The following is a 27471-nucleotide window of genomic DNA, read 5'->3' as shown; positions in this document are numbered from 1 at the left end:
CCACAACAAGCGGCCGCCCTTTGCCCCCAGCCTGCCCAGTCTAGCACAACTCCATCGCCCTAAACTCAGTCCCCGGCTAGAGCTTCGCTAGAACCGCCAGCCCTGCCCGTGAACTACACCTCCCGGCGTGCCCCGCGGCTTTCCTCCCCGCCTCTTCCGGCCGGGAGTTGACAAAACTGCTTCCGGCCCGGGAAGAGGCGGTGGATTGGCGGGTGTCTTTGAAGCCGGCGCGAGGCGCGGAGTCAGCAGCTGGTGCCCCCCCTTCCCAACTGCCGCCCCCCGCGCGCTCTTTCTCTCTCCTCCCCCCTCCCCTCGGGCCAGGCCTATTTTTTGGGGGGAGGGGCGTGGTCTTTTTCCTCTCTCGGGGGGGTCTTAAAACTGCCCCCCCTGTGTGGGAAAGGGGGTCACTCATCCCTTTGTGTTTTCTTTTCCTGGGGGGGGTTGTCCCTGCCTTCAAAGACCCAGTATCTCCCCCCCCACTTGGAGGGTTGCATCTTTTTTATGATTATTAATGTGACTGATGATGTGTTTTCTAAGGTGAGGGGCACTGATCCCTTCCTTGAGATTTGAGGCTGCGGGGGTGCATTTCCATCCCTCCCCTCTTTTCCTTTGGGGACCAAAATCTCCCCCCCACTTGAAATTTGAAGGGGTCTCCTGGATATATATATTGTGTGTGAAGAATTTCCCCACTTTTCTGGTTGGAGACAATTTTATATTTTCCAGGATTTGGGGATGTCTGTGTTGTGTATATTTCCATCTCTTCTGTAAAAAAGGAGGGGTCCTTCGCTTCCTTTTCTCCCTGCAGGGATCAAATCCTTCCCCTCCCGTGAGACCTTAAAGAGCAGCATTTCCACCCTTTTCTGGGGGGGTGAATCTCCCCTTTTACTAATACATTTTCCAAGTTTTTTTGGGTGTGTGTGTCATGCATTCCTTCCTTGAGGCTGCCCCCCTCTTCTTCCATCTCCAAGACTTTGACAGGCAGCATTCCTTCCTTTGCGGCTGCTTCTCTTTTTAATTTTTCTTTTTTGGGGGCGGTCTTGTCTCCCTCCCCTACTTGCTGAGACTTCTTGAAGTACAGCATCCTGTGAGGCAGTCTCTCCTTTCCAGTTGGGGATAGTTATTTATTTTCCAGAGCTGGGGCGGGGGGAGTTTGTCTCATCCTTCCACCCACATGCATGCATATTTCTTTAGGGGAGAGGGGCATTTTTGCTCGTGCCTGCTTGGATATCTTTTTCCCCTTCGCTTTCAAGGACCGAGTCCATACTCTTGAGTAGTTATGTTAAAACCTCCTACTCTGTAGCCTCTGCTGCGAGGCTTGGGGACAGACTTGCCCCCGCTTGAGAGACTAGATTTGGTCTTGGGTTCCCCCTCTGCCTTGTAATTTGGTCAGCATGAATTTTTCTGAAGTATTTAAGCTCTCCAGTCAATTGTGCAAGTTCTCTCCGGATGGAAAATGCTTGGTGAGCATGTTGTGTTGTGTGTTACAGATAAAGGGTTTCTGGGATGGGTTGAAGGACTGCGGGTGGGCAGAAAGAGAGTGCTTGTGGATTCACAGAAATAATGGGAGGTGTGGGCCATGGAGGGCTTTGATATTTAATCATAATTTGGGTTCTTTCCTGGTTTATGCCTGGGATAACATCATCCATAACATGCACTTTTCAACCCAATTAACAGCCTTGTATGCCCTTTTTCTGTTAAATTCTGAACCCCATTTAAATGGCACTGGGAATCTGTTGTGTGGAGAATCTATTGCCAGAGGATGTGTGATATCAAGTATAAAATAATTGTGATTTTAAATACAGTTATTTGCATCAATAGCCCTCCTTTCCTTGGCCTTCTGCTTCCTCTCTCATGTGCCTTGTCTTTTAACTTTTACTTGTAAGCTTCTTTGATTGCCAACTTTTGCTAGTTGTTTTAGTGGCTTTCATGATGATGATGCTTTGAAATCCCTGCCTTGCAGCGTATCTGCACAGGTATATATATATTTACTTAAACTTTGTTACGCAGAACTGATGTAACTCTTTCGGGCAGCAGTCCTGTTCGGTGTTTACTGGGGCATCAGCTTCATCAACTTATCCCCTGCACGGTTTGGTTCGAATGTAATGTCAGACTAGCAGTACACAAGCGAGTCTTGGGTTTTCCTCCTCCCTCAGCTGCACTTCCTCTTTTGTGGCAAACCATACTTTGCTTAGGTCAGAGGAAACGACAAACAATGGCTTGGCAAGGAGGAGGGAATGCACAAACCTGGGGTGGCCAGATGCAAAAGAGGAGAGGGCTTCTGTGCTGTAATAGTTATGTAGAAAGACTTTCCTCTTTCAACAAGCCTTTTAAGTTGAGACCTATCCCAGTCTGCGTCTGTGTTAGAATTGCTTTTAATATGTTTTATTTAATAATATGTTTTTAACCCTTTTTTTTAAAAAAAGATGTTTTTAAAGCTTTTAAAAAATGTTTTAAACGTTTTGTTTTATTGTATTTTAAGGTCTTTTTATGATGCTTTAAAGTGTTTTTAGTATTTCTGTTTGCCGCCCTGGGCTCCTGCTGGGAGGGATATAAATCAAATAATAAATAAATATTTATTATTTCAGCAGGTGAATTGTGCGTTTAGTGGGGGCTCTACCAGGGCAATTAGGGTGCTCCCCACCAATGTCAGTCAGGCCCCCCTGCCTGCTTTCTTACTTATAACCGGCCCTGGGGGTAGCCCTTGCCGTCAGCTTCCTCCTCCTTCATCTCAGTGTTGTCCTTGTAGAACTCAGCAGGGAGGAAGATGGGGACAAAACTGGAATTAGTTGGCGCTGCCTGTCATTGGCTGTGGCTACACCTGTTGTTGGACCCCCTGCTTTCTGCCCTACCTGTCCCAGTAGGCACCAGCTGCCACTGCTTGTGCGACAATTAGAGGTTCAGAAGTCCTGTCTTCTTTTGCACATGGCTATCCTACATGAACCTGAGGCTCGTTTCTGTATTGCTGCTGTAACATTACATGTGAACTGGTCAATGCGTGTGGGAGAGATTTGCACTAAAGCATCCAGAGATGAATCAGTGGGTCTGAGAGTTGAGGACACCCTTTTTGTGTGTGTCACAGTAGTTGGGAAGGCAAAAGAAAATATTAAAGATTACCTTCACACCTGACAAATGAGTGGTAGCTTGTATTAAAACCTATGTTATGTTTTCCTTATGCTTCCTTCAATAATCTCATAAGCTTTTGTTGAAATTGTAAAATATGCAAATTTAATTAATTGGCAGATGACAAATCAATTACTTTACTGCTTGTCAGCCATCAAATGTGCTATTCATCTTGAAGACCTTGACTTATATTCTACAGGGTTTCAGGTGGTTTTCTCATGCCTCTAATACTAGAGCATCTAGGATTCAAATAAATCTAGAGTAAATTTTGTACTCTGTCACTGAGCTAAAGCTGCCAAGCTAAGTTATTCCTTGTTTTGTTCTGTACAGGCCTCAGCAATGCAGTATCGTTTGGTGATTCGCAATGTAAACACCCTCCAAATCCTGCAGCTCTTCACCTGCCTGGACCAAATCCAGCACATTGAGTGGTCTTCTGATTCCCTTTTTATATTATGTGCAATGTACAAACGTGGGACTGTTCAGGTGGGCACCCATGCAGTTTGCTTTAGGGAACATAGCAAGCGGCCTTACCCTGAGTCAGACCAAGGGGTCCATCTAGGTTAGTATTGTCTACATTTCCTCTTCTGGAGGAAATCTTGGCTGTAAGACCTGCGAGACCCTCTCCCTGCTTGCTGGCCTCTTTCCACCTGGCCTGGAAGGGTGGGGCCTTGACTGACTACAGCTATAAAAGATCATACAACCTGAAGAGACTAGTTTGTTCTGGTAAACTAAGCTGAGTTTTTCAAGGTGGCTGCTACTCACCTGGAAGACTGGAATTTCAAAGAAGTTTGTCTTCAGAGGAGAATGGTGGAAGAATGCTAATATGATACAGATCCATGATTTAATACTTGACTAGCAAAGATGAAAAGTTGTTCTCACCTTTGGGCTAAAACAGTACTTGGAATGAACTAGTTAACAAAGTTCACTAAATTAGTTTTTAAAAACACCTGAAAGTAGTTCTCATAATTTCTGGGGTAGAATGCCGAGTGATTTATAGTTCATCTTCAAGTTCATTCTCTTACTTTTTTTTAACTCTTTAGACTCTTTAAGCCTTTAAGCTTAAACATTGTATAAAGAATATTTAGAATGCAGAATGGAGAGGCAACTTATGTCCAAAGAACCGCTGGAAAAGTTGGGATTTAAAGACCTAACAGAAGAGAAATCAGAAACCCAACCTAAGACATTGTAATGAAGAGAAAGGAAAAGGGAGAAAATCCTGACCATCTCTTATGGAAAGCAGCAAATCTTCAGTAGTACATATTGTGCATAGTATATTTCAAATGTGATTGCAACATGAAGTGCGCCTTCAAAGAAAATTCTGTAACTGTTGGCCAAATAGAAGAGTTACAGTGCAAACCTATATGCTGTCTACTCAACAATAAGTCTCATTGAGTTTAATGGGGCTTACTCTCAAATAAGGGGATAGGATTACTGCAATCCTATCACCAATTTATTGGGAGTAGGCCCCAGTGAACTCGGTGAGAAGTACTTCTGAGTAGACATGTGCTGATACAAAACAAGCCTCCCCTCTGAATAATGAAGTTTTGTAGGAGATACAGTAAATGGTTTTCTTTAGGGGTTTGGGGTGTTAATGGTTACTTTTTTGTTTTTAAATAATTGTTTTATGTTCATAATGTTGAAAAGTTGTTTTTGGTTATTATATTTATGTCACTGTTTTATTATTTTTTGTTATTAGGAAATTGTTTTTGCAATTGTTTTTGACATGTATTTTTGTTCACCTTGTTGTAAGCCGCCTTGAGCACAATTTTATGTGGAAAGGCGGCATACAAATAAAATGATGATGATGATGATGATGGAACTTGCCAGCCACTAAACCGATGATGGCCTTTATCTGGCAAGTGTTTGATACAGAGTTATTGCTGACAAACCTGATGTTTTCATTTGGAAGGGGGAGGACTGTAGCTCGGTGGTAGCACATCCACCTTGCATTCAGAAGCTCCCAGGTTCAGTCCCCGGCATTTCCAGGTAGGGCTGGGAAGGTTCCCTGCCTGAAACCCTGGAGACTCGCTGCCAGTCTGTGCAGTCAGTACTGAGCTAGATGGACCAATGGGTTGACTCCGCAGAAGGCAGATTGCTATGTACCTGTGTAACGCACTATGGTTATGAAAAAAAAGTTAGGCTTATTCTTAAGAAAACTGCAAAGCTTGGAAATGTGTATTTTTTAAAAGCCACAATACTAAATCCTCTGGTGCAAAATTCTTGTTTTTAAGCAGCTTTCACTAGTTCAGAAGGAATTAGAGGTGGTGTCAGTCCTATGGACAGTGACAGCACAGGGCAACTGAGTTAATCCAGCTGATTTCTTAACTTAGTTGGTATCTGGGTTTCTCATGTGCAAATTGGGAATAGCAGCAGTGACTGTCAAGGTGATAATTTAGAAAGCAGCCTTGAAAATAATTTTGCGAAGCTTACTAGCCATACATTTGTTTTAAGTAGCTCACATATATTTAATGAAAGAACCGTTGTAACGTTTCCCTGTCTAGTCTCCTGGAAGTGATTTGTGCTCGCCACAGGCCACTGGATAAGTGGCAGTTTGTGAGCCTGTTGTAAAGCACTTTGCACCTGAAAAGTGCCATATAAATGATTAACACAAACGTTTTTAGTGTTTTAAATTATGATGTGTGGCGGGTATTTAATAAGAAGAATCCTATGGCATTTTTAAAAGCAAACAGGTTTGTTGTGGTCCTGATCGCTTGTAGGCAACAAGCATCTTCACCGAAGGCCTATGTAGTTCTGTGCCACAACAAATGTTTTAGCCTTTAAAGGCCCCACAGGGCTAAGTTGTGTCTACTACAATAGATTAATATAGCTGCACTTCCAGAATGTGCACTAATGTCGTTTAAGTGGTTGTAAAGAGAGAGAAAAAAGCTTACTTCTGTAGTGGGATCCAGTGCCAATCTTTCATGGTCTTTGCTGATTTCTCTGGGATCTCCAAGTGGGCGTGTCGTCCTCAGCTGGAGAGGGATCCTTGAGAGGAAGCTGGTATGGCTCACTTGACTGTCTGGTCTTTCTCCCTCGCCTTAGGTCTGGTCCTTGGAGCAGCCTGACTGGCACTGCAAGATTGATGAAGGCTCAGCGGGACTGGTGGCTTCTTGCTGGAGTCCAGATGGCCGTCACATTCTCAACACCACGGAGTTCCACGTAAGTGTGAACTTGGGGCTGCTCCTCCAAGATATCAAATGTTACTGTCTACATCCTAGCCCCTAAAATAGCCTGAAGCTCTTAAAGCTACAGTGTGCTACTAAGCTGTATTTATGAGGGTTTTTAATTTTTTTAAAAAATACAGCTGCTTATTTCTTTATGGCCTGTTTTTTAGATTTTGGTGCAGGGTTGGACTGCAACTTGTTTAAATGTGTGACTGCACGATTAAGGAAAGGCTAGTTGTAAGTTACCATTTACGTGGCAGAACGCAATACAAAAGCGGTAACAAGCTTGAGATTTTGGTCACGTAAAACTTGCCTGTATGAGAGATCACAAACACAGGGTTATATCCAACCCAGGTCCTACTTAGAGTAGACCCGTTGAAGTTAACAGACCTGACTAACTTAGATGTATTCATTTCTGAGTAGGACTTAGTTGAATATATTTATATTTGATGTATACCGCCCAGAGAGCCTCACTATGGGCGGTATAAAAATTAAATAAAATAAATAAAAATAAACCATCATTTCCAGTCCTCCTGAGAGCTGGTGCATTGCATAGTGGGGGGGGAATAGGATCACTGAGCCAGGACATCTTTGATTCCCAGTTCACCACCACAGATGTAATCAAGCCGCTATCTGAGCCACCTTTTTGCATTCATGCGGATGTTACTGGCCAACCTTCCAAGCTTGTAAGGATGATTGAGGTGGGGTATATGGACACTCCAAAGCAGTATACAAATTAGAATTGGAATTCTTCTGTAGAATCCTGCATACATCAGTCTGCGGTCTGGATTAAAACGTATAAGAGCAGGAATGAGCAAAAGTCCCACGTATGCTTTTGATATGGCGCAGTAGCTTGAGATGGCTTCATACGGCATACCATGTGCATGATGAAAGCCCCCATATATATATAAACGCACATATACATACGCACGCACGTACATACACAGAAAATATAGTGCCGCTTCCTGATCTGTCTCAGGGAAAACTCCTGCAGTCAGTTAGACTGATGCGTGAAATGAAACTCTGCCATAGAGCCTCTACTTAGGAATGCCTCCTGTTCCCCAAATGTAGAAAGACTCCAAAGTCAGAGTAAGAGAGGAGAGCCTTTTCCTGTTTTCTTAAACTAAAGGCTAGTTTGTGAAGAATATCTTCTCGTACTGCCTCAGAACCAGTGAGATTATTTCCTCAGCTGTAACAACTATCCAGGTATAGCAGGGGATGCCAACCTTCTTGGACTAGTGGGCACATTTTGCATTTTGAGAGAGTGCTGTGGGTGCCAGTCACAGAATGGCTGCCATGGGAGGCATGGCATAACACAAAATTTGAGAGTGTAACCATTGCCGACTCTCACCACACCCAACACCTGCCCTCTCCCAGACAACCTCAGGCTTACCATGGGAAGTCAGCTCTGTCCTGCTGGTCCTGATTGTGGAGATACAGCTGTTAAAGGCACAAATTTCCCTCAGTGCCTATTCTAAACCAAACCCATGGCTCCCATCCACTACCCACTTACCTGGGAATCAACCCCATTAAACACAGACTTCCTTCTGAGTTGACATGTATATCATTGTACTGTAAATGAATTCTTAATAAATGCCCGGCTTTAAGTCCTGCACTGGAGACATGCCTGAGTCTTTTTGCAAAGTTTTCATATTTTGCATTTGCTGTTTGGGGACGGGGTTCTTTAACATCCACTCGTACTTATTGTGCAGTAGTAGTTGCAAAAAAACAAAACTTCTAGGGAGTACCTGATCTCAGATGAACCCAGCACGGGAAAGGTGGATCCTGGTTGCTAGAAAAAAAATTAAAGCAGGAAAAATGCACTAAAAGGGAGAGCAAAACAGAAGCTCTTCAGACCCCCAGCGATTCCTGTTGCCTGGTGTCCAAACTACTCACTTGTAAATCACAGCTCTAACTTCACTCATTCTCTTAAAAAAAAGATGGAGAGGCAAGAGCACCCAGGTAGGCTCATTTCACAGGAATTGCTTAGAACTCTACTTGCACAATTTTCTTCATATCTTTCTTTCTAGGTGGGCTAGAAATGTAAAAAAGAGAGTTCAGAGTCTGGGGCCTTGCCAAGGGGCACCAATGAATGCCTTCACACGTGTCTTGTGCCTGCAGTATTGTGCCGGCAACCCCTGAGGTGTAGCAATATTGGTTCTGCTTCTAAAAAATAATGGTGTATCTGTGAACCAGTATGCTTATATGAACATAAGAACCCTGCTTCATGCCTATCTAGCCCAGCATCCTGATCCCCACTGTGGCCAGTCATATATGTATCCCACGAGGTGCTGTTGTTCCTCAGCTACTGGGATTAGCTACTGCCCCGGAAGAAGCCTATAGCCATCATGACTAGTAGCCATTGACAGCCTTATTCTCTGTGGATTTGTCTTATTCCCCCCCCCTCAAGCCATCTAAATTGGTGGCCATCAGCACGCCATTGCAATTTGACCATGAGTTTGTACATGGAGCTAACTTAGCTTACTGGGATGGCGAAAGTATTTATACAGCACGCGCCTTTTCCTGCATGCTTAGCAGTGCTTTGCATGCATTTTCTCGGTAACCGTTTCAGCAAGTTTCTGCGGCAGGCTGGTTGCATTGCCCCCATAGTACAGCTCAATATTTTCTCCATCATACAGGGTCATCTTTCCACTTCCCCCATGCCAGTTCCTCCTTCCAGTCCATGGCTCTCCTGTGGCCATGGAGCAGAAAATGTGGCACAAGACTTCACCGTACTCGATAGCTTTAATAGGGTGAAAACTATTCCAGCTATCTGGCTTCATTTTACTCATCACACGCCCAATAGCAGCTTGAGGAATTGAAACGGCGGGCTGCCTCAACATACCTCCCCCGGCTTCCAAACGGCATATGTATGTGTGGGCGGGCTGACAAGTATTTATTACTGGCCATCAGAACTCCGTTTGACCCTGCCGGATTTTCATTAAGCCTTTGCCAAGTTGGCATGTGTGTTTGGGATAGACTTTCTCCCCAGCTATAAACAGGTTGCTAAATTAGCTTGCGGCAGACAGCTGGCCAGGATAGGCTGGTGTCTGTACTGTTTACTCTCAGGTCCTCTAAATCCGTCGTCTGCCAGAGCAGACTGTGAACTAGTGTTTTGAGATGAGTACTTTAAGGATACATGACACCCATGTGCTGTGCACGTTATCCATTTCAGGGATGGCTTGGAAGGTTTTGCGAGTTCCCTTTCGGCCACTGCGACTCGGGTTCGGAAGTCTGGGTTGCGTCAAACACTTGTCCTGCTCTGCTGATCTACTTTTGAGCAGGACTAGCATTCGACACAACCCAGACTTGCCCTGCAGTCCCGTCTCTGTCTCTGTCTCTCTCTCCTATGGCTGCTACAGATGACAATTGAGGGAGGATCATGACTAGAATCATAGAATAGTACAGTTGGAAGGGGCCTACGAGGCCATCCAGTCCAACCCCTTGCTCAATGCAGGAATCCAGATCAAAGCGTTCCCGACAGATGGCTGTCCAGTTGCCTCTTGAAGGCCTCCAGTGTCGGAGAGCCCACTACCTCTCTAGGGAATTGGTTCCATTGCCGTGTGGCTCTAACAGTTAGGAAGTTTTTCCTGATGTCCAGTCGAAATCTGGCTTCCTGCAACTTGATTGACTAGTAGCCATCAACAGCCTTATTCTGCTTGTATTTGTCTAATCCCATTTTAAAGCTTGTCAAAAAATTGGCAGCCATAGTGATGATGGACAGGCATTGCAACCTGAACGGGACTGAGATTCCTGTTGTTGGGTTTGTCCCTCCTGGTCACTCAGTTTTGTGGCCTTGGCGTGTTCCTGGATTCCCAGGTTGCAGCAATGGCATTTAAGAAGCTCTCTTACACGGAGTCAGACCCTTGACTCATCCAGCTCAGTGTTGTCTACACTGACTGGCAGCGGCTTGCCAAGGAAAGGAGTCTCTCCCATCTGTACCTGGAGTTGCCAGAGAGTGACCCTGGACCTTTTGCATGCAAAGCTGGTGCTCCAACCACTGAGCCACAGCCCTTCTCCTTTTCCAGTTTGGCCGGGGAGCAATTTCTACCAGTTCAGAGGTGAGAAGACTGTTGCATGTTCAGACCTGTCGATTGTCATGTGCCCCTTCAGAGCTTTGGGGCTAGCCCGCTGTAAAAAGTGTTTACCTTTCACAAGCTTCGGTTGACGCTGATGCTAAAGACCCTGACCCTTTGTCTTCTGACAGGGAGGTTCATTCAGAATAATTAGTGCTCCAGTGCTGACATTAACTTCCAAGCACCATTCAGGAAACCTAATATCCCTGAGCTCGACTGGGAAGATGTTTAATATTGCCTGGGGATGCTCACTCAGTGTTCCAAGGGCCTGAATTCTCTTCCCCTGCAGATGTGACTAAGGCCGTATATCCTCTGGAAGTGTTGTAAGATGTGTTTTCCTTTCCAAACTGGTATTTAATGACCAGTGATAGGGTAGGATAACTAGAAAAGACTGTTGCCTGAGTCCTTTGGGTGGGGTGGGCTGCAAGACCAATAGGTAATCCTTAACCGTATCTATCTGATCCCTTATGCTCCACCTCAATCCCTGAGAGCCTCTGATGAGGCATTTCTGATGGTCCTCCATGCCCTTGAGGTTCGGTCAGCCTTTACTAGGGATCAGGCCTTTAGTGTGGCAGGACCTGCCCAGTGGAACTCCCACTTGGTAGGAAGCTGTCTTAGACCGTGTCAGATCATCCGTCTATCTAGCTCAGTATTGTCTTCACTGACTGGCAGCATCTCCTCAAGGTTTCAGGTAGGAATCTCTCCCACACCTTACCTGGAGATGCCGGGGACTGAACCTGGGGCCTTCTGCATGCAAGACAGGCACTCTGCCACTGAGCGACAGCCCTTTCCCAATAGCCATTCCCTATTTATCACGTTCTGCTTCCTGTTCTTCCTCTAAGGAGCTCAAGCCAGTATACGAGGAGTTACCAAACTCTTTTTATCCTCACACCAACCCTGTGGGGTAGATTGGGCTGGGAAAGGTCATTTAGTGAGTTTCATGCGGAGCAGAGATTCAAACCCAGATGCTCCCCGCTGTCTCAGCCCAGTAGTGTAACCCTTGTCATACATGCGCACGTGCAGTGCTTCTCAGGGTGAATGTGAACTTGGCGGCTGTACGATGCTTCGTTTGCACACTTCCAGTGCTCCAGAGTCGCTGCTTGACTTCTCATTTGGAGCCATGTTTGCGCTCTGAATGGCCAGCGAGCTGCTGGCGGCAGTTTCCCCACTTTCGGCAAATACTCGGATGCCCTGTCGCTCTAATCCTTAGTAACTGTAAATGGCTATATTGGTTGAAAAATACTTTCTGTCGAGGAATGTGCTCTGTGTAATCCCCTGAAATCCTGCGCTGACAGACGCAGCTATGTAAGGAGGCCTGGTGACCTAGTCAAGTCTGGGACAAAAGTTGACAGTCACTTGAGAACGGCAGGTTGTTCAGCGTGGGGGGGGTTTGTGTAATGAAAATGGGCAGGCTTTCCACCTGCCTGGGGTTGTCAAAGTTTGGGTGCAGTTCCTTCGCCCCAGCTCTTCCAGACTGTTTTATCACGTTACTGTCTAAATACCTCTTGTTTCTCAGCTGTTTTTAGGCTATTTAAAAAATGCTGCTTCTGCCTCCCACCCCTTCCCCACACCGTGGTACAAAACAACAGCTGCATGCTGCTCAGACACCTTATCAGTAGGAGGGGAGTTTGAAAACTTTAAGTCAGTAACCCACATGTTTGGGCGTTGGGGGAGGAAAATGTGTTCTGGAAAAGTTGGCTAAAAGATTTGCATGTCCCCCTCTCCACTTGCAGTCTGCTTTCCTAGTTAAATGCCTCACTTTCCCCCCTGTTGGTCTTGTACATAAAAAGAGGTTGAATAGTGAGGACCGTAGCTAGGAATCTTGTGGTGCTGGGTACCTAGGAGTTCCAGTGTGTCTTCGCAGTAATTGTCTCGAACGCTGGACGGTGGGCGAAGGCCGACTTACGTTGAGTAACTGTGAGGATTGCCACCCCTTTGCTTTTCCTTATCTCCCTAAGGGCTAAATTCTTTTAAGGAAGCAGCAAATTCCGGGAAGGAGTGTTGGCAGTGGAGGCTGGTCTGTGAGGTCCAATGGGGCATAGCCCCACCAACCTCAGGCTGGCCTCCACCAGCTACCACTTGCCTGCCTTCGAACTTATAGTCCACAGGGTGGCATTGCCTGCCAGCTTCTGCCTCCTTAGTCTGACTTGTAGATCTCAGCAGGGAGGAAGAAAAGGGCAAACCCAAAATGCCGTGGCTCTTTGCCGTTAATCTTTCTGCCTCCTGCCCTACCAGTTCCACTCGGTACCAGCCACCACCGAGTGTTGGGTATCCTTTCTAGAACTTGCTTCTGGAGGTCCAGCAGCCATAATCTATACTCTGGTTCTGTCGGGTGCTGAAGATGCATGTCTTCACTCCGGCCTTTGGGGCTTCTTGAGGTTGCTGTTTAATTAGCCTGAGGGAACCTTCTGTTTGTAGAGCAGTCTGTAGCAGGGGTGGGGATCCTTTGGCCCTCCAGACGTTGCTGAGGTGCAACTCTCACCAGCCCCGGCAAGCATGGCCAATGGCCAGGGATGATGAGAGTTGAAGTTCAGCAACATCAGGAGGGCCAAAGGTTCCCCATCCCTGCCTTATAGGAATGATGTTATTTCGCAGCTTTTTAAGAGGTTAGCAATAATTTTCATGTTTTGTTGTGTTTTTATCGTCTTATCGTTGAACTACTCATATGCAGAGCGACATATAAATAGACCTAACAACATAAAGAAAATAACAAGGGGCCATCGCTTATCGCCATTTGTGGCAGCAGCTACAGTAGTTAGAACATGTCTCTGAATGTCCATTTCTGGCCATGTACTTGCTTGCAGAAAGGGCAGCCCTCACTGTGCTAGCCGGGCTGATAGAGTCAAAGTTCAACCACATCTGGAGGGCACCACCTTGGCAAAGGCTGAGAATGGGGTTGCGTCCTTCCAGCCCTTACTTGATATTGCATCTGGTAGTGATATTGAAACAAGTTTCATAGGCCTATCTACACAAAAAGGTCATCAAGAGACCCCTTGAAAATCCAAAGCAAGAGCGTCGCTGGAAGAGCATTGCCCAGCATGGGACCAGCGACACCAAACACCTAATTTGTAGTGGAGACCAGTCAGGCCTCTAACACGAGGGGAAATTAACAGCGCTCCTGTGGGCGATCTCAGTGACTGAGCTAGGATACAAGGGCTGGAGCGGTCTTTAAGGTATCCTGGGCCCAAGCTGTTTAGTGTGCAAAGATTCAGCCCGGTGGGTTCTGTGTAAGAATCCACCTCATGCATTTCATCTGCAAAAATAAACAAATGCTTCCTCTGTCTCTTTCTCTGATTCCAACAGCTGCGGATAACTGTCTGGTCCTTGTGTACAAAATCTGTGTCTTATATCAAGTATCCCAAGGCCTGTCAGCAGGGTAAGTGGAGATAACCTAATACAGGAAGGGTTTGAAAAAAAATATATAGCAAAAATTGCTTTGCCCTGGGGACATCCCAGATCTTCTTCGACTGATGAATATCTGTCTGCCTGCAGGAGGGTTGCGAATGTGGCAGAGTCGTTGCAATGGAAATTTGTCCCAATACACGTGGGTGTGCAAAAACAAGAGTAATCCAGCTTGTTCTCAAGCTGAACAAGCCGTATTCTGTCAGGTGCAGGCACCTGTCCAACTGGTGATGATCTATGGAATAAAAATCTAAAGCAGGGGTTCCCAAACGGTGGTCTGTGAGCGTCATTCTGGTGGTCTGTGGATTTGTTGCTGAAGACAGGAGACTGTATTTATCACATTAAATATCCATACTGATTTTAATGGTACTTGTATTACTGCTGTTGTTCCTTGTACTGCATTTGATTGTATGCTGTGCAGTGCAGTACCTAGTATCTAAGAAACAAAAGAAACAATAAAAATAGCACTTAAAAATCATACGGCATCTTGCAGAGCACATTGCCATTGTTACAACAGGCAGGGAAATAATTTAAGTAGTCCGCTGAGACCCTCAGCAGTTCTTAAGTTTGGGAACCACTGATCTAGAGTACAAAGTCATATTAATAGGGGGAGAACTGTGTGAACTTAAAGTACACTCCTGACCTCAGTGTGGGCAGAGTCCAGAGGCAGGAAGTCAGGTGTGATCCTTATGAACAGAGAACTGTGAAGCCAACTTGTTCAGGCTGACTGCAGAGGGGAATGTCTGAGACTGTGTAATCTTTCTGTCGCCAAAGGATAACCCTAACCAGTTCATCTAGCACATCTGCGATTATGAATCAGGGCTTCTGTTTGGGGAATATAGCACTGAAGGGCTAAAGGGGTGTGTGTGAGGTTTGGTGAGTGGCGCAAGCAGGGAAGCCTTTGCTATATGGCAAAACTGGCAAGGTGAAAGAAGAACAGTATTTCTCCTTAAGAGAATGTGTGTGCCGACATGGAGAATACGGCTGTTAATTTCTACTAGCCACAATGGCTGTGTTCTATGTACCTGTCAGAGGCAGTAGGTATGTGAATATTAGTTGCTGGGAACTGCAGGTGGGGACTTGGGAGAGTTGCTGTTGCGCTCGGGTCCTACTTTTGGACTTCCCATTGGGACATCTGGTTGGCTACTGTGGGGAGGGCTGGTTCTAAAGGGCGGCCAGGTGGGGCACTGGCCCGACGGCCCCCGGAGCTACGGGGGCCCCCTCAGCCACCCCTCTGCTCCCCTTCTGTGATCCGTGGCTCCCCCACATCCCCCCACCTACCTGTCTGTTGTCTTTTACCATCGCCCTTAACGAAGATGGCGGGCGCGGTTTCCCTAAGGTACTGAAGCCCCTGCCGCCATCTTAGTTGATGGCAGAGATGCGTGCACATAACATGCATGCATGCCATCAACAGAGATGGTGGCGGAGGCGTCATCCCCTTAGGGAAACCGCGGCTGCCATCTTCGTTAAGCCCTTTTAATTAAATAGGGCTCTTTTCTCTTTCTTCACATTTACAATCTGCTCTGTCACACCCATTGATATGAATACCACAAAGGAGGCTGAACATGTTTTCAATGCTGTGTTTAGAAATGAGCAAAGAAAGTGAAAAGGCTAAAGAAAACACTGAGATGTAGCTTTATCATGGGAAAACAGTGTCTCCCTGACACATCTGGTCTCTGGCTACATACACCCAAGTGTTTCCTGTGATGGTGGCACTGACTGCATAATTGATCTTGTGAATTTGCTGTTGGGCTGTTTTTCCAGATATGGACTGTGATTGTACTTAAAAGTGCTAGATTGTTCAATCAGTGTTCCTGGAATCATGTACCCAAAGAAACAGGGAAGTATTCTCCCCTTTCTTATCTAATCTAGACCTTATGCAGTTCATGCCAGAATGTTTAATTAAACATTTTATTTGTGGTTTATTTGGCCTTTCAGAAAGCATTTCTTCTTTAGCTGAGAGCTAAAGGTCTTCAGGTCATTGTTTGTTTTTCTTTCTCACACGCACACACACAGACAGCCTCTCCGTTACTGAAACTTGACAGTCCTGGAGTTTACAATGGTGGCACTTCGGGGCCTTGAAGAGTCGAACAAAACCAATAGGCGGCCACTTCGGAACCAAGTATAGAGTGTGCGTTATGCAAGACCTCTTGAGATAACAAGAGCCACACAGTCCCTAATATGATTTAAATCACCCACCTCCACCCCTCAAAAAACAATGCCTCTTCGGTCCAGGTGTTTTTCCTTTTAGTGTTTGCCCTTTCATTGCTTTCCCTCGGATGAAGGTGTTATCAATTGCTCCGTCTCCACCATACCCCCATTTTTTGGCAGGAATAGCATTCACGAAGGACGGCCGCTACATGGCCTTGGCAGAGAGGAGGGACTGCAAGGACTACATCACCCTCTTTGTATGCAGTGACTGGCAGCTTCTGAGGGTAAAAACAAGCATCATCTCCCTCGTCTTATGGGCTCCAACGTGCGTTGCACCCTTATAGATCCAGTGCAGATGTAATGCTCCTGATCTCTTTAGAGACAGGGAGCAGATCACCAGATCGTGCCCTTTCCCCCCCTGCTCAATCTCTCATGTTCAATCGGCAAACTCTCCATGAAAGGCTTCAGCCAATGCTGCCCTTAACCAGAGTTAATGCTAACCATAGTTTGGTAATCTGCATGGGCGTCCACAGGAATTGTTTTTCCAGGGGAGAGGACAAAGTAAAACACTGAAAGTGGGGAGCGGGCTAGTTTCTCACAAAAAGTGAAAAGAACAGTGCTTGTGCAGTTTGCCTCATGTGTCATATTCTACCAATGCTGGTAAGTTAGCCTTTTTTTAAAATGAAATCTGGGGGTATGGGTTATTGGGGCGGGATTCCCCTATTCCAGGTGAATGTCTATGGTAGTTGTTTTCAAACTCTGGTCTATCATTTATAAATGAGATATTTTTTTAAGGTAATGTGTATATACCTCTACATACTTAGAAGAAAACTACTTTAAGCAGTTTACCACATTCTAAAAGTGACATACAGACGCAGCAACACAGTAGCACATGTAACAGTTAGATAATACAGCCTCTTACACATCAGTAAATGGAAACAGCTAACTAAACGCAGCAGAAGCGGCCAGCCCGACCCACCAACTATACGAGGTCCTGCTTGCAGGCTTCCCATAATGGTCATCTGGTTGGCCATGTTGAGAACAGGATTCAGGACTAGATGGGCCCCTGGCCTGATCCAGCCGCCGCCTCTTCTGTTCTCATAGGTAGCAGGAGGACTCTCCCTTCTGAGGCTGGTTTCCCCAGCTCAGGCTCACGCTAAAACGATTTCCTTTTGTTTCTGTTTTGGAAGCATTTTGATACTGAGACGCAGGACATGGCCGGGATCGAATGGGCCCCAAATGGCTGCGTGTTGGCGGTGTGGGACAGCTGCCTTGAGGTGAGGGGAAAACTGCCGGTGACGCTGAGTGGGGATCTTTCACCAAATTCATTGCAGCTTTTCACAGCAACAGCGCGCGAAATGAGCTCGTAGCCTGCATATAAATGCTGAAAGGTAACTTCGGTGAGAGAGTTATCTAGGCAACGACCTGTTAAGACAGGGAAGAGGAACTTGTGGCCCTCTGGATGTTGCTGGAGTGTGATGTCCTCCATCCCTGACCATTTGTCCCAGGGTGTGGTCTGAAGGCACATGAGGCCACCCCCTTGCTGAAGCTGAGTAGGTCTGGTTCTGGTCAACGCCTGGATGGGAGTCCTCCTGGGAACCACATGTGTGCCAGCTTGGTTTCCTGATGGAAGAAAGGCAGGATAGAAATGTGAAGAAATTGGCCGTGCTGGCTGGGGCTGATGGGAGCTGAAGTCCAATAACACCTGTACAGCTGCCGATTGCCCATTCCTGTCTTCAGAGAGGCTCCTTGCACCAACTGTGCAAGCTTATGCTTTCTGTTCCTGACATCTGAATTTGAAGGTGCCTAACAGATCCAGTGTGGCGTAGTGGTTAAGGTGTTGGACTAGGACCTGGGAGACCAGGGTTCGAATCCCCACACAGCCATGAAGCTCACTGGGTGATCTCGGGCCAGTCACTGCCTCTCAGCCTCAGAGGGAGGCAATTCCGCTGAATTCCGCTTACCGTGAAAACCCTATTTGTAGGGTCGCCATAAGTTGGAATCGACTTGAAGGCAGTCAATTTTCCCCCCAATAGATCTGTTGAGATTTTTGGGAATTGGAACAGATCATTTTGGGATTAAAAACAGCAAATCCTCTTCTTCATGCTTTATATCCTGATCATTTGCGGGTGGACAATTGGCACGTTTATTTTATTTATTGCATTTATAAGGCGGCGGTAGTGAGACCACTTTTGAAAAAATCCTCCCTGGACCCAGAAAATCTTAATAATTATAGACAGTAGGAAATGTCCCATTCCTGGGCAAGGTCCTAGAAAGAGTGGTTGCGGACCAGCTCCAGACACTCTTGGATGAGACCGATTATCTGGATCCATTTCAATCGGGTTTCAGGCCAGGTTTTGGCACGGAGACGGCCTTGGTCGCCCTGTATGATGACCACCTTTGTCGTGAGAAAGACAGGGGGAGTGTAACTCTGTTGATTCTCCTTGATCTCTCAGCGGCTTTTGATACCATCGACCATGGTATTCTTCTGGGGAGACTTGCGGATTTGGGAGTCGGAGGTACTGCTTGGCAGTGGTTCTGCTCCTACTTGGCGGGCCGTCTCCAGAAGGTAGTGCTTGGGGAGCATTGCTCGGCACCCTGGGTTCTCCAATATGGAGTTCCGCAGGGGTCAGTTCTGTCCCCCATGCTCTTTAACATCTACATGAAGCCGCTGAGTGCCATCATTAGGAATTTTGGAGTGCGTTGTCACCAGTATGCTGATGACACGCAGCTCTACTTTTCCTTTTCATCTTCATCAGGTGAGGCTGTCAAGGTGCTGAACCGATGCCTGGCGGCAATAATGGACTGGATGAGAGCGAACAAATTGAAGCTCAATCCAGAGAAGACTGAGATGCTGTTAGTAGGTGGTTCCCCTTACCAGATGATGGATGTTCCACCTGTCCTGGATGGGGTTGCACTCCCCCTGAAGGAGCAAGTTCGTAGTTTGGGAGTTCTTTTAGAACCATCCCTGTCATTGGAGGCTCAGGTAGTCTCGGTGGCACGGAGTGCTTTCTACCAACGGCTGGTGGCCCAGCTACACCATTATCTGGACAGGGAGAACCTTGCTTCAGTTGTCCATGCTCTAGTAACCTCTAAATTAGATTACTGCAATGCACTGTACGTGGGGCTGCCCTTGAAAACGGCTTGGAAACTGCAGCTTGTGCAAAATGCGGCGGCCAGACTGATTACTGGGACCAAACGGTCCAAACATATAACACTGATTCTGGCCCATTTGCACTGGTTGCCTATATGTGTCCGGGCTCGATTCAAGGTGCTGGTTTTAACCTATAAAGCCTTGCACAGCATGGGACCACAATACCTGATGCAACGCCTCTCCCGATATGAAACTACCCGTACACTACGCTCAACATCGAAGGCCCTCCTCCGGGTGCCTACTCAGAGAGAAGCCTGGAAGATGATGACAAGAAAAAGGGCCTTCTCAGTGGTGGCCCCCGAATTATGGAATACTCTTCCTAATGAGATACGCCTGGTGCCAACATTACTATCTTTCCGGCGTCGGGTAAAAACCTTCCTCTTCTCCCAGGCTTTTTAGCATTTTAGCTTTTAGCATTTTTAGCATTTAGCATTCTAACATTCCTGCATTTTACTATTTAATATGCATTCAACATGTGTTTAATTTTGTCGTAACTTTTGTATAATTAATTTATTTTAATTGATGATATGTGGTTTTTAATTGTATGTTACTGGTTTTGTTGTTGTGAACCGCCCAGAGAGCTTCGGCTATGGGGCGGTATATAAATTTAATAAATAAATAAATAAATATATCCCACCTTTTTCTCCAAGGAGCTAATGGTGTTCCCCCTCCTCATTGAATTCCCACAAGAACCTTGCTCTTAGGGCCCCGATCGTAGCGTGTGTGTGTATATGATACAGATTCTTTTTTTCCACTTCGCAGATAATGTTGAACAGTATGATGGTTACTTTCCCAACCTCGTTGTCTTTTTTTGTAAGCCGCCCAGAGAGCTCTGGCTATTGGGTGGTATATAAATGAAATAAATAAATAAATAAACAACCCTGTGAGGTGGGTTAGGCTGAGAGGCAGCGGCTGGCCCGAGGTTACCCACTGAGCTTCATGGCCAAGGGGGGGTTTGAACCGTGGTCTCGCAGGTCCTAGTCCGGCACTCTAACTACTACACCACACTGCTTCTTAAGTTGTGTATATGTATTTTGGAGTGGGTGAGAGTCACGCGTTCCAGGACCTTAGATGCTACAGACTAGAAAGTCATTCTCAGTTTTAAAAATGTACGCCTTATTTTTCAGTATAAAGTTTTGCTGTACTCCCTCGATGGCCGTCTGCTGTCCATGTACTGCGCCTACGAATGGTCCCTGGGCATTAAATCTGTTGCCTGGAGCCCCAGCAGTCAGTTCTTGTGTATTGGCAGTTACGACGAAAAGGTACAACTTCTTGAGCCCTGCAGAAGACATTCGGTGTAGCCGTACTCTGTGTACGGGAGGGTTAACCTTTGTCATGCCGCTCTTTCAACCAGGTGCGCATTCTGAACCATGTGACTTGGAAGAAAATTGCAGAGTTCGAGCATCCTGTCAACGTTGCTAACCCCAAGATTGTAGGTAGAAAAAAGGGTGCTCTGCTCATGTTGCAGGGAATGCACTTGGGAGGGGAAAGGATTAATAATAATAGGCATTTTGATAGCTCTTTAGAATGATCTCACCTGTTCTTACAACAACTCTGTACGAGCGTCAGTATTGTTATTCCCATGTATGTGTGTGTGTAGGATGCTCTGAGGCTGCATAACTTGCTTGAGGTTATTTAAAAAGAGCGTGGCTGAGATGAGATTTAAACCGGGGACTTCTTGTTCACAACTCGGCCAAGTACTGGCTGGTCCAGGCACCTGTGGTTATTGTTGGTTTTGATTTCACCAAAACCATGTGCAGACCCAAGGGGATTGTAGAATTACTTTATGGTCGGAGATGAGGATAAGCGTTTGAAGTAGGCACTGCTTGTGGTTCATGTGCCCTTCTTTCTGCCTTCCCTTGTGGACTTGGCTTTTAAAACAAGGACACCCTAATCTCTCCAAATTGCAGATTGCTACGCAGTGCCATTTCCCTTTAAATCATACAGTCTGGATATAAAGGTTCTTTTCTGTTAGAATAATAATTGAGAGGAACAAAACTTCTCACCCAGAGCCCAAGTTTCTGTCTTTGTCAGATGCCATCCCCACTGCACAGATCCCTCTTATCACCTATGGCACCATGCTCACCTGCTTTTCCAGCCCAAGAACGGCTGATCTAGTAATGTGCCTTCTGTAAAAAGGGGCAGGGCTGACTTGCCTTTCTTTCTAGGTTGTCTATAAAGAGGTGGAGAAGTCGCCAGCAGTGGAAATGGAGAAACTTGCCTTCCCTCCTACCAAGAAAGTGGCAAGCTCTTTCTTCGGCACAAAGAGTAAATGTAAGCCAAAGCAGAGGAGTGTGTGTGTGTACAAAGCCACTTGACACCTTATTTGTTTACTCCTTTAAGTACGTTTTACTCTTTTCTTCAGCTCAAAAAGCTCCCAGAGTGGAACGTAAGACACACTCTGCCCTTAGCCTTCCCATCTAAAAAGCAAGGCATGAAAGGGTAGAGAGGGAAGACAAGCATATCTCAAGCACAGGTTCTCAAGCTGGGGTGGAAACAAGGAGGTGCTGAAAGGATTTGGGGGCTCACCAGATTGCGAACATACAGACTTGGGGAAGAGACTGTGGCCACATGGCTCCTGCCCGGTCATTTTGCTGTGTGTGTTAGCATGTTGTCAAAAGCCTGGCTTTTGTGGTGTAGTTGTCTCCAGTCTAACCACAGGATGTTACCAAGATTTGTCCTATGGTTTACGGATCGTGGTTCGTCCAGGAGAGCTAAACCATGAGCCTGGGTTTGGACGGCACACTAAACCAAACCATGGATTAGCTCAGTGCAGCGCACTGGAAGATCAACTGGGGAAGAGCTACGTGGCTGCGATTGCCACCCCTTCGGGAGCTCACACATTTGTCGTTTGGTTTAATGTGAACCAGGAGTTGTGTCCATTGCTGCTACTACTTAGAGCAGACGCATTGAAGTTAATGGACATGACAAAGTTGGGTCCTTTAATTTTGTTGGGTCGATGCTGAGTGGACCTTAGTTGGATACAACCCTTGGCCTTTGAGAAACAGTGACTGAAGAGAGAATTCTAGTGGGCCAAGCTTTTGGCTCATTTGCAACACTGACTTATTTGACTACTGATGTATGTAGATTTCAAAGCCAGTATAACTTCTCTAATGGAAGGTGCTGAGCATGTCAATCTGGCTCTTGTCCTGGGTGTTGACCAAGGCCACACGTATATCTCACAACATTCTTCTCCTACAACAGGGGTGTGGCAAACCTTTGGCCCTCCTTTTTTGGCTGAGAAGCAGGATGAAAATGCTTTAAATTCATGAATAAATGTACCATATCGTTCCTGTGGTATAGCACAGTGGGGAGGAGAGCCTGGCTGGGAGTCCAGAGTCTGAGAGTTCAAATCCCCGCTCGTGTCTCCTGGGTGTCAAGGGCCAGCTAAAGATCCCCCCCACAGCGAGTGGCTCAGGGGTGACTTGCCCTGCCACCTGTGCAGCCGTGGGCAAGCTGCAGAGTCCCAAGGAGCCCAGTTGCCCCCCAGCTGGCAGTTGCGGACAAGGAAGGGGCTGGCTTGTGCAGCTGTGGCAAGCTGAGCAGGCTCTAGCCAGCTGGGGGGGACTAGCCTCAGAGGGAGGCAAAGGTAAACCCCCTCTGAATACCGCTTGCCATGAAAACCCTGTTCATAGGGTAGCCATAAGTCAGGATCGACTTGAAGGCAGTCCATTTCCATTTTCCATCATTCCTGTGAGCTCTTGATGGCTTTTGAGACCATAAGCCATCATAAGGTCTTAGCAACACACCTGCAGCACTCAGCAGGTGTTGAGCAACTGCTGTGGACAGGATTCTCTTATTCCTGTCAACAGATCTCAGGGGATATTTATAGGTGGTTACTCAGTTTCCCAAGGACATTGTAACAAACTTATGGAGTTGGGTGTTGTGAGACTGAGCATTTCAAAGAACGTTTGACTGAGTACCCAGTAGGGTTGTGCACTAGCTTTAGCCAAATCGTGATCCATGCAGAGCGAGTTGAAGCAGCTCCGGATGGCCCCAGGTTTGATCGGGTGCACTCAGAGTGGTCTTGGGCTGTCAAGGGGGTGGGGGTGATCTGGTGGTGGGGAGGACCCTGCATGCATGTCTTTCTCTTCCCACCTGCAGACCACATGTTTAATTAGGGTTTTAAACCCTAATTAAACACTGTGCAAGAACCCCAACTTGGTTCAGGGCCCAGATCGGGGCTGCTCCAAAGGGCAGGATCAGGCTCCAAACTGGATTGTGCACAGCCCTAGTACCCATTGTGGATCATAATATTAAAAATGCAGTTTATTCAGGGACCCATAAAATAGAAACATCTACAGCTTAAGTGACATTATGGCTCTATTTTTCCTCCTTGCTTAAATTCCAGATGAAATTGCCCAGGCCCCTGTTCCTATGCATCATGTCAAACCTGCCGTCGACCGGGCAAATCCTAGAATTGGAGTTGGAATGGTGGCTTTCAGTTCAGATAACTGTTTCCTGGCAACGAGAAACGGTGAGTATCTCAAGAGGCTGACTGAGGATCGATATATGTGTCCAAGTGATTTCAAGCCTCGCCTTGGCAGTATTGTCTGGACCTTGTGCATCTGACCAAGTTCCTGGTCTATAAAATGGAAATAAGTACCCCTCCTTTAACAAGGGACGTTGCTTTTAAGGAAAGATTCTCCAAGTAGCAGTGACCAGTTGTGGAGGCTTCCCAGTTTACACTGAGTGGTGTGCTCAATGGTAGGTAGCACATTAAAATGCTTGTTGTGGTGGATGCAGAAACCGGCAACTGCTAATCATCAGCGCTGTAAGCCTCGGTCATGACATCAGCTGACAACTTCTGTAGAGCTGTGTGTTTATCTGAACATGCGACATCAGCATCTTGACTAGCTTGGAATAAAAATGCCAGGCTTTTGAGGCATGTTGGGGATGGATTTTAGAAGAGTGAAACATGCTTCTGTGACCATTACCACCCCCCAGCATTAACGTTGCATATGAAACATTGTCAGTCTCCTAGAGCACACCGCGAGAACTCCACTTTAAACTCTGCAAACTGCTTTTGTCCTACAGACCTACAGTTTCCCCAGAGATAATTGGAACTGAACTTGCTTGCACAAGCTGCCAGATTACTGGTGCTTTTAATCCATGCACAGGAGGTTCCATATTTTTATTTATCTAGGTGCTTACACCCAGCTTTTTGAACAAAACGGCCTTCACAGACCCGCTTGCAATATTAAGCTGCTGTAAATAAAATTTTAAAACCGTAAAAATTCAATAGCCTTTTCAGTTGTGCCTCTCCGTCTGTGGAATGCTGTCCCCAGCAAGGTCTGCCTGGTGCCTTCATATATATCTTTTTGGTGCCCGGTAAAATTGTACATGCTGGCTGGGACTGATGGGATCCAACACCTGGAAGGCTGCAGTTTCTGCACCCTGGTGTAGGGGGTCCCAGCAGTAACTTGGTCCCATACTGTTAGGGCTCGAAAGGTAATTACCCACACTTTAATCCAGTATGACTGATCTAGAAAAGGTGTGGCATGTCGATACCACCTTGCTCCTGTCATTCTGCTTTCTGAATCAACTGCAGTTCTGAACCATCTTTAAAGGCAGCTCAGCGTTAAATGCATTACAGTAATCTAGTAAGGGATATAACAAGCAGGTGGTTAATTGGGGCCAAATGTGCTTCCTCCAGGTAAGTTTGCAGTTGGTGAACCAACCAAAGCTCGTAAAATGCATTCCCGGCCTCAGATGCCACTTGGGCATCTAGAAATAACATTGGGGCTGGGAGGAACTCCAAAGAATGTACTTCTTGTCTACAAGTTGGTAATACTAACAGTGCTTGGTCCCAAAGCGGGTTTTATCCAGATTAGCAAAAGATCCAAATGTTGCCTGATGGACTTGCAGTAGTTTCTCACTGTTGGTGGTCGCTCAGGCGCTGCAGAAGGATCGTTCATGTTGAAGCCCTTACCTTGGTACAGCTGCGAGCCAGGGACTGACTGCATTGCATGCTGTGCTATACTTTAAATGCTTGACAGATAACATCCCTAATGCGGTTTGGATCTGGGACGTCCAAAAGATGAAACTGTTTGTGGTCTTGGAGCAGCTGAGTCCTGTTCAGCTGTTCCAGTGGGATCCCCGTCATCCCCGGCTTGCCATCTGTAGCGGGAGCAGTCGAACGTACCTGTGGTCCCCAGCAGGATGCGTGTCTGTACAGGTGCCGATGGAAGGTAAGGAAGCTCGAAAATGTTGCCTCCACCAGCAATGGCAGTTTCCCTACAGTGGAGGGGGTGGGGGAAACTTGAATGGGTTGCTGTTTCCTAAATGTCAATTCACAACACCCTTTTTGGTTAACTTGGGGGGGGGGGAGAGACGTGAAGCCAATTTTTTGTTGTTGAAGCTGATCAACCAGCTTACGTGTCTCTTGGACGGCTTCCCACTTGGCAGTCTCCAGATACGCGATCGTTCCAACAAAGCTGGGTTCTACATATGGATTGACTTTATCGCATCAGAAAGGAGTTGAAAGTGGTGTGTTGGGTGGCCCTCACTTGATAAAGACTCAACACTGATCAAATACGTTGCGTGTGACTATGAAGGATGGAGGCAGGCATCCAAACTGGAGCTTAGTTCATAACTAAAACCATACTGATAATAGTTACATAGCTGTGGCTCATATTGGTAAAGCACATGGGGGTGTATCCATCTCTGTCCTGCTCAAAGTATACCCATTGAAATGGATGGATTCAAGTTAGTTGAGTAAAGTTGCCTGCTACAGTGATGCTCATTTTTAGTGGGGTGGGTAGGACTTATCTTATGTTGCTGGATGAGTATTTTATGTACTCGTATTGTTCATTTGTTTTTAGTTTTTCTGGTTTTAAATTGTTGCATTATCTTGTCAATTTGCTTCGAGACTGTCTTTTGTAGAAAGTGCCTAATAAACGTAGTAACGTCCCTCAATTTATTTGGGTCTACTCTGAGTAGGACTAACATTGGCTACAACCCATGATTTGCACATGGAGGTTCCAAGTACAGTCCTTGGCATCGCCAGTTAAAAAGATTAGCAGCATCTGATGAAAGAGACTCTCTGTCAGAAAGCCACTGCCAGTCAGAGCTGACAACGCTGGACCAAGATGGTCAAATAGTCTGATCTAAGTCACCTTCCTTAAATCAATGACAAAAAAAGCAGCTTCAGTTGCTCTGCCTTGTCTTGATTCCGAGATGCTTTGGTACACGCTCTAAAGTACCTTCTGCACTTCAGATGCTTAAGGAAGCAACAACATGCTAAGGTTATTATACTCTTAAATCATTCCCTCTATTTTTAAAGCTGTCAGCAAAACAGCATCACGCACACCCAAGAAGGGAGGTGTCAGAAGGTTTGGGGGAAACTTAAGATCTGCAGAACACCACCAAAAAAAATTCAGGAGAACCTCAAAGGAGCCTAGTAAGGACTGAGCACACTCAGGCCATAGAATGGAGACTGGGAAGCAGCATAGGGTGGCTGGAACCCTGAACAGCACTCCACGCTGCAATGTTTTGTGGCAGGTCCCCACTTGTTCCAATACATTTTAGAAGGCAGTCTTTCAGCATCCATGTACAGCGTTATCCTGCACATTGGGGCTTATGTGCGTCTGCAGCGATCTTTCATCTGAAGGGGAGGGCATCAGCAAGATCTGGAAGCAAAAAGGGTTGCCAGTAAAAACTGTTTTCCTGTGTGCACAGGCGACTTCCAAGTGACTTCTCTGTGCTGGCACTCCAGTGGGGACTCTCTGGCTCTCCTGAGTAAGGACAACTTTTGTATGTGTTACTTAGAAAGAGAAGAGGAAGAGGTGAGCTAGCCGCACCCCAGAGCAAAGCTGAGTCAAAATGAAAGCCTGGTTTTGTGCATTGGTTCTCCACCGGGGGTGGGGAGGCCGCTGCTGGGTTTGTCTGTACACAGGTGTGTGGAAAGTTCTTTGCCACTGATGCGCTTTAAACAAAGTGCTCAGGTAGTTATGAAATACTGGAAAACAGGCATTTAAACTTTTCCATCCATTTTAAATATAATGTATATCTTACAGTGTGTCAACTAAAGTGTGTTTTGAAAATTCAATAAAACATTTTTATATGCTTTGTTAAAACAAGGCTATTGTAGTTCTACGACCCAGTTTTCGGCTGCTATTTTTTCATTCTTACATGAACAGTAGATGCTCTTGCCTATGAAGAAAACCAGAAATTAAATGGAGAGGCAGACAAAAGATGTACAGTGTTGACTCCTAAAAGGAAGTTCCCAGAAGCGGAAAGCAGGATTTGGTCATTTGTGATGAGTTTTGAGGCTCCAGGCATCTGCCCCCTTCAGTCCTTTACTGAGCTTTTCACCCACTGTGATGGATGTAGTCAAACCTGATGCAAGATGACAACTTGAATTGGAAGACCTCTTTGTTGTTGCCCGTTGACTTAGGAAAAG

At 46.2% G+C, this 27471-nt stretch overlaps 1 protein-coding gene across 2 annotated transcripts; it reads left to right on the top strand.

Annotated features, from left to right (window-relative positions):
• Nucleotides 1-171: 171 nt before the first annotated feature.
• Nucleotides 172-27167, top strand: WRAP73 (WD repeat containing, antisense to TP73). 2 transcript variants are annotated; one of them, XM_061601451.1, is made up of 12 exons: nucleotides 172-1460; nucleotides 3451-3603; nucleotides 6163-6279; nucleotides 13664-13736; nucleotides 16094-16197; nucleotides 17104-17190; nucleotides 20195-20329; nucleotides 20422-20499; nucleotides 21236-21341; nucleotides 23419-23544; nucleotides 25067-25258; nucleotides 26353-26724. In XM_061601451.1, exons 1-12 carry the CDS (start codon nucleotides 1392-1394, stop codon nucleotides 26478-26480), a joined length of 1368 nt encoding a protein of 455 aa, XP_061457435.1. In that variant the 5' UTR covers nucleotides 172-1391; the 3' UTR covers nucleotides 26481-26724. The 2 variants fall into 2 exon arrangements, with proteins under 2 accessions (XP_061457435.1, XP_061457436.1); XM_061601452.1 differs by lacking the exon at nucleotides 26353-26724 and adding an exon at nucleotides 26748-27167 and having other exon boundaries at nucleotides 173-1460.
• Nucleotides 27168-27471: the final 304 nt, after the last annotated feature.

The sequence above is a fragment of the Rhineura floridana genome, chromosome 18 (assembly GCF_030035675.1).
Source record: "Rhineura floridana isolate rRhiFlo1 chromosome 18, rRhiFlo1.hap2, whole genome shotgun sequence".
In the NCBI taxonomy this organism is placed as follows: domain Eukaryota; kingdom Metazoa; phylum Chordata; class Lepidosauria; order Squamata; family Rhineuridae; genus Rhineura; species Rhineura floridana.
The sequence above is the reverse complement of the archived record's forward strand: the minus strand, read 5'-3'. Positions and strand labels throughout refer to the sequence as shown.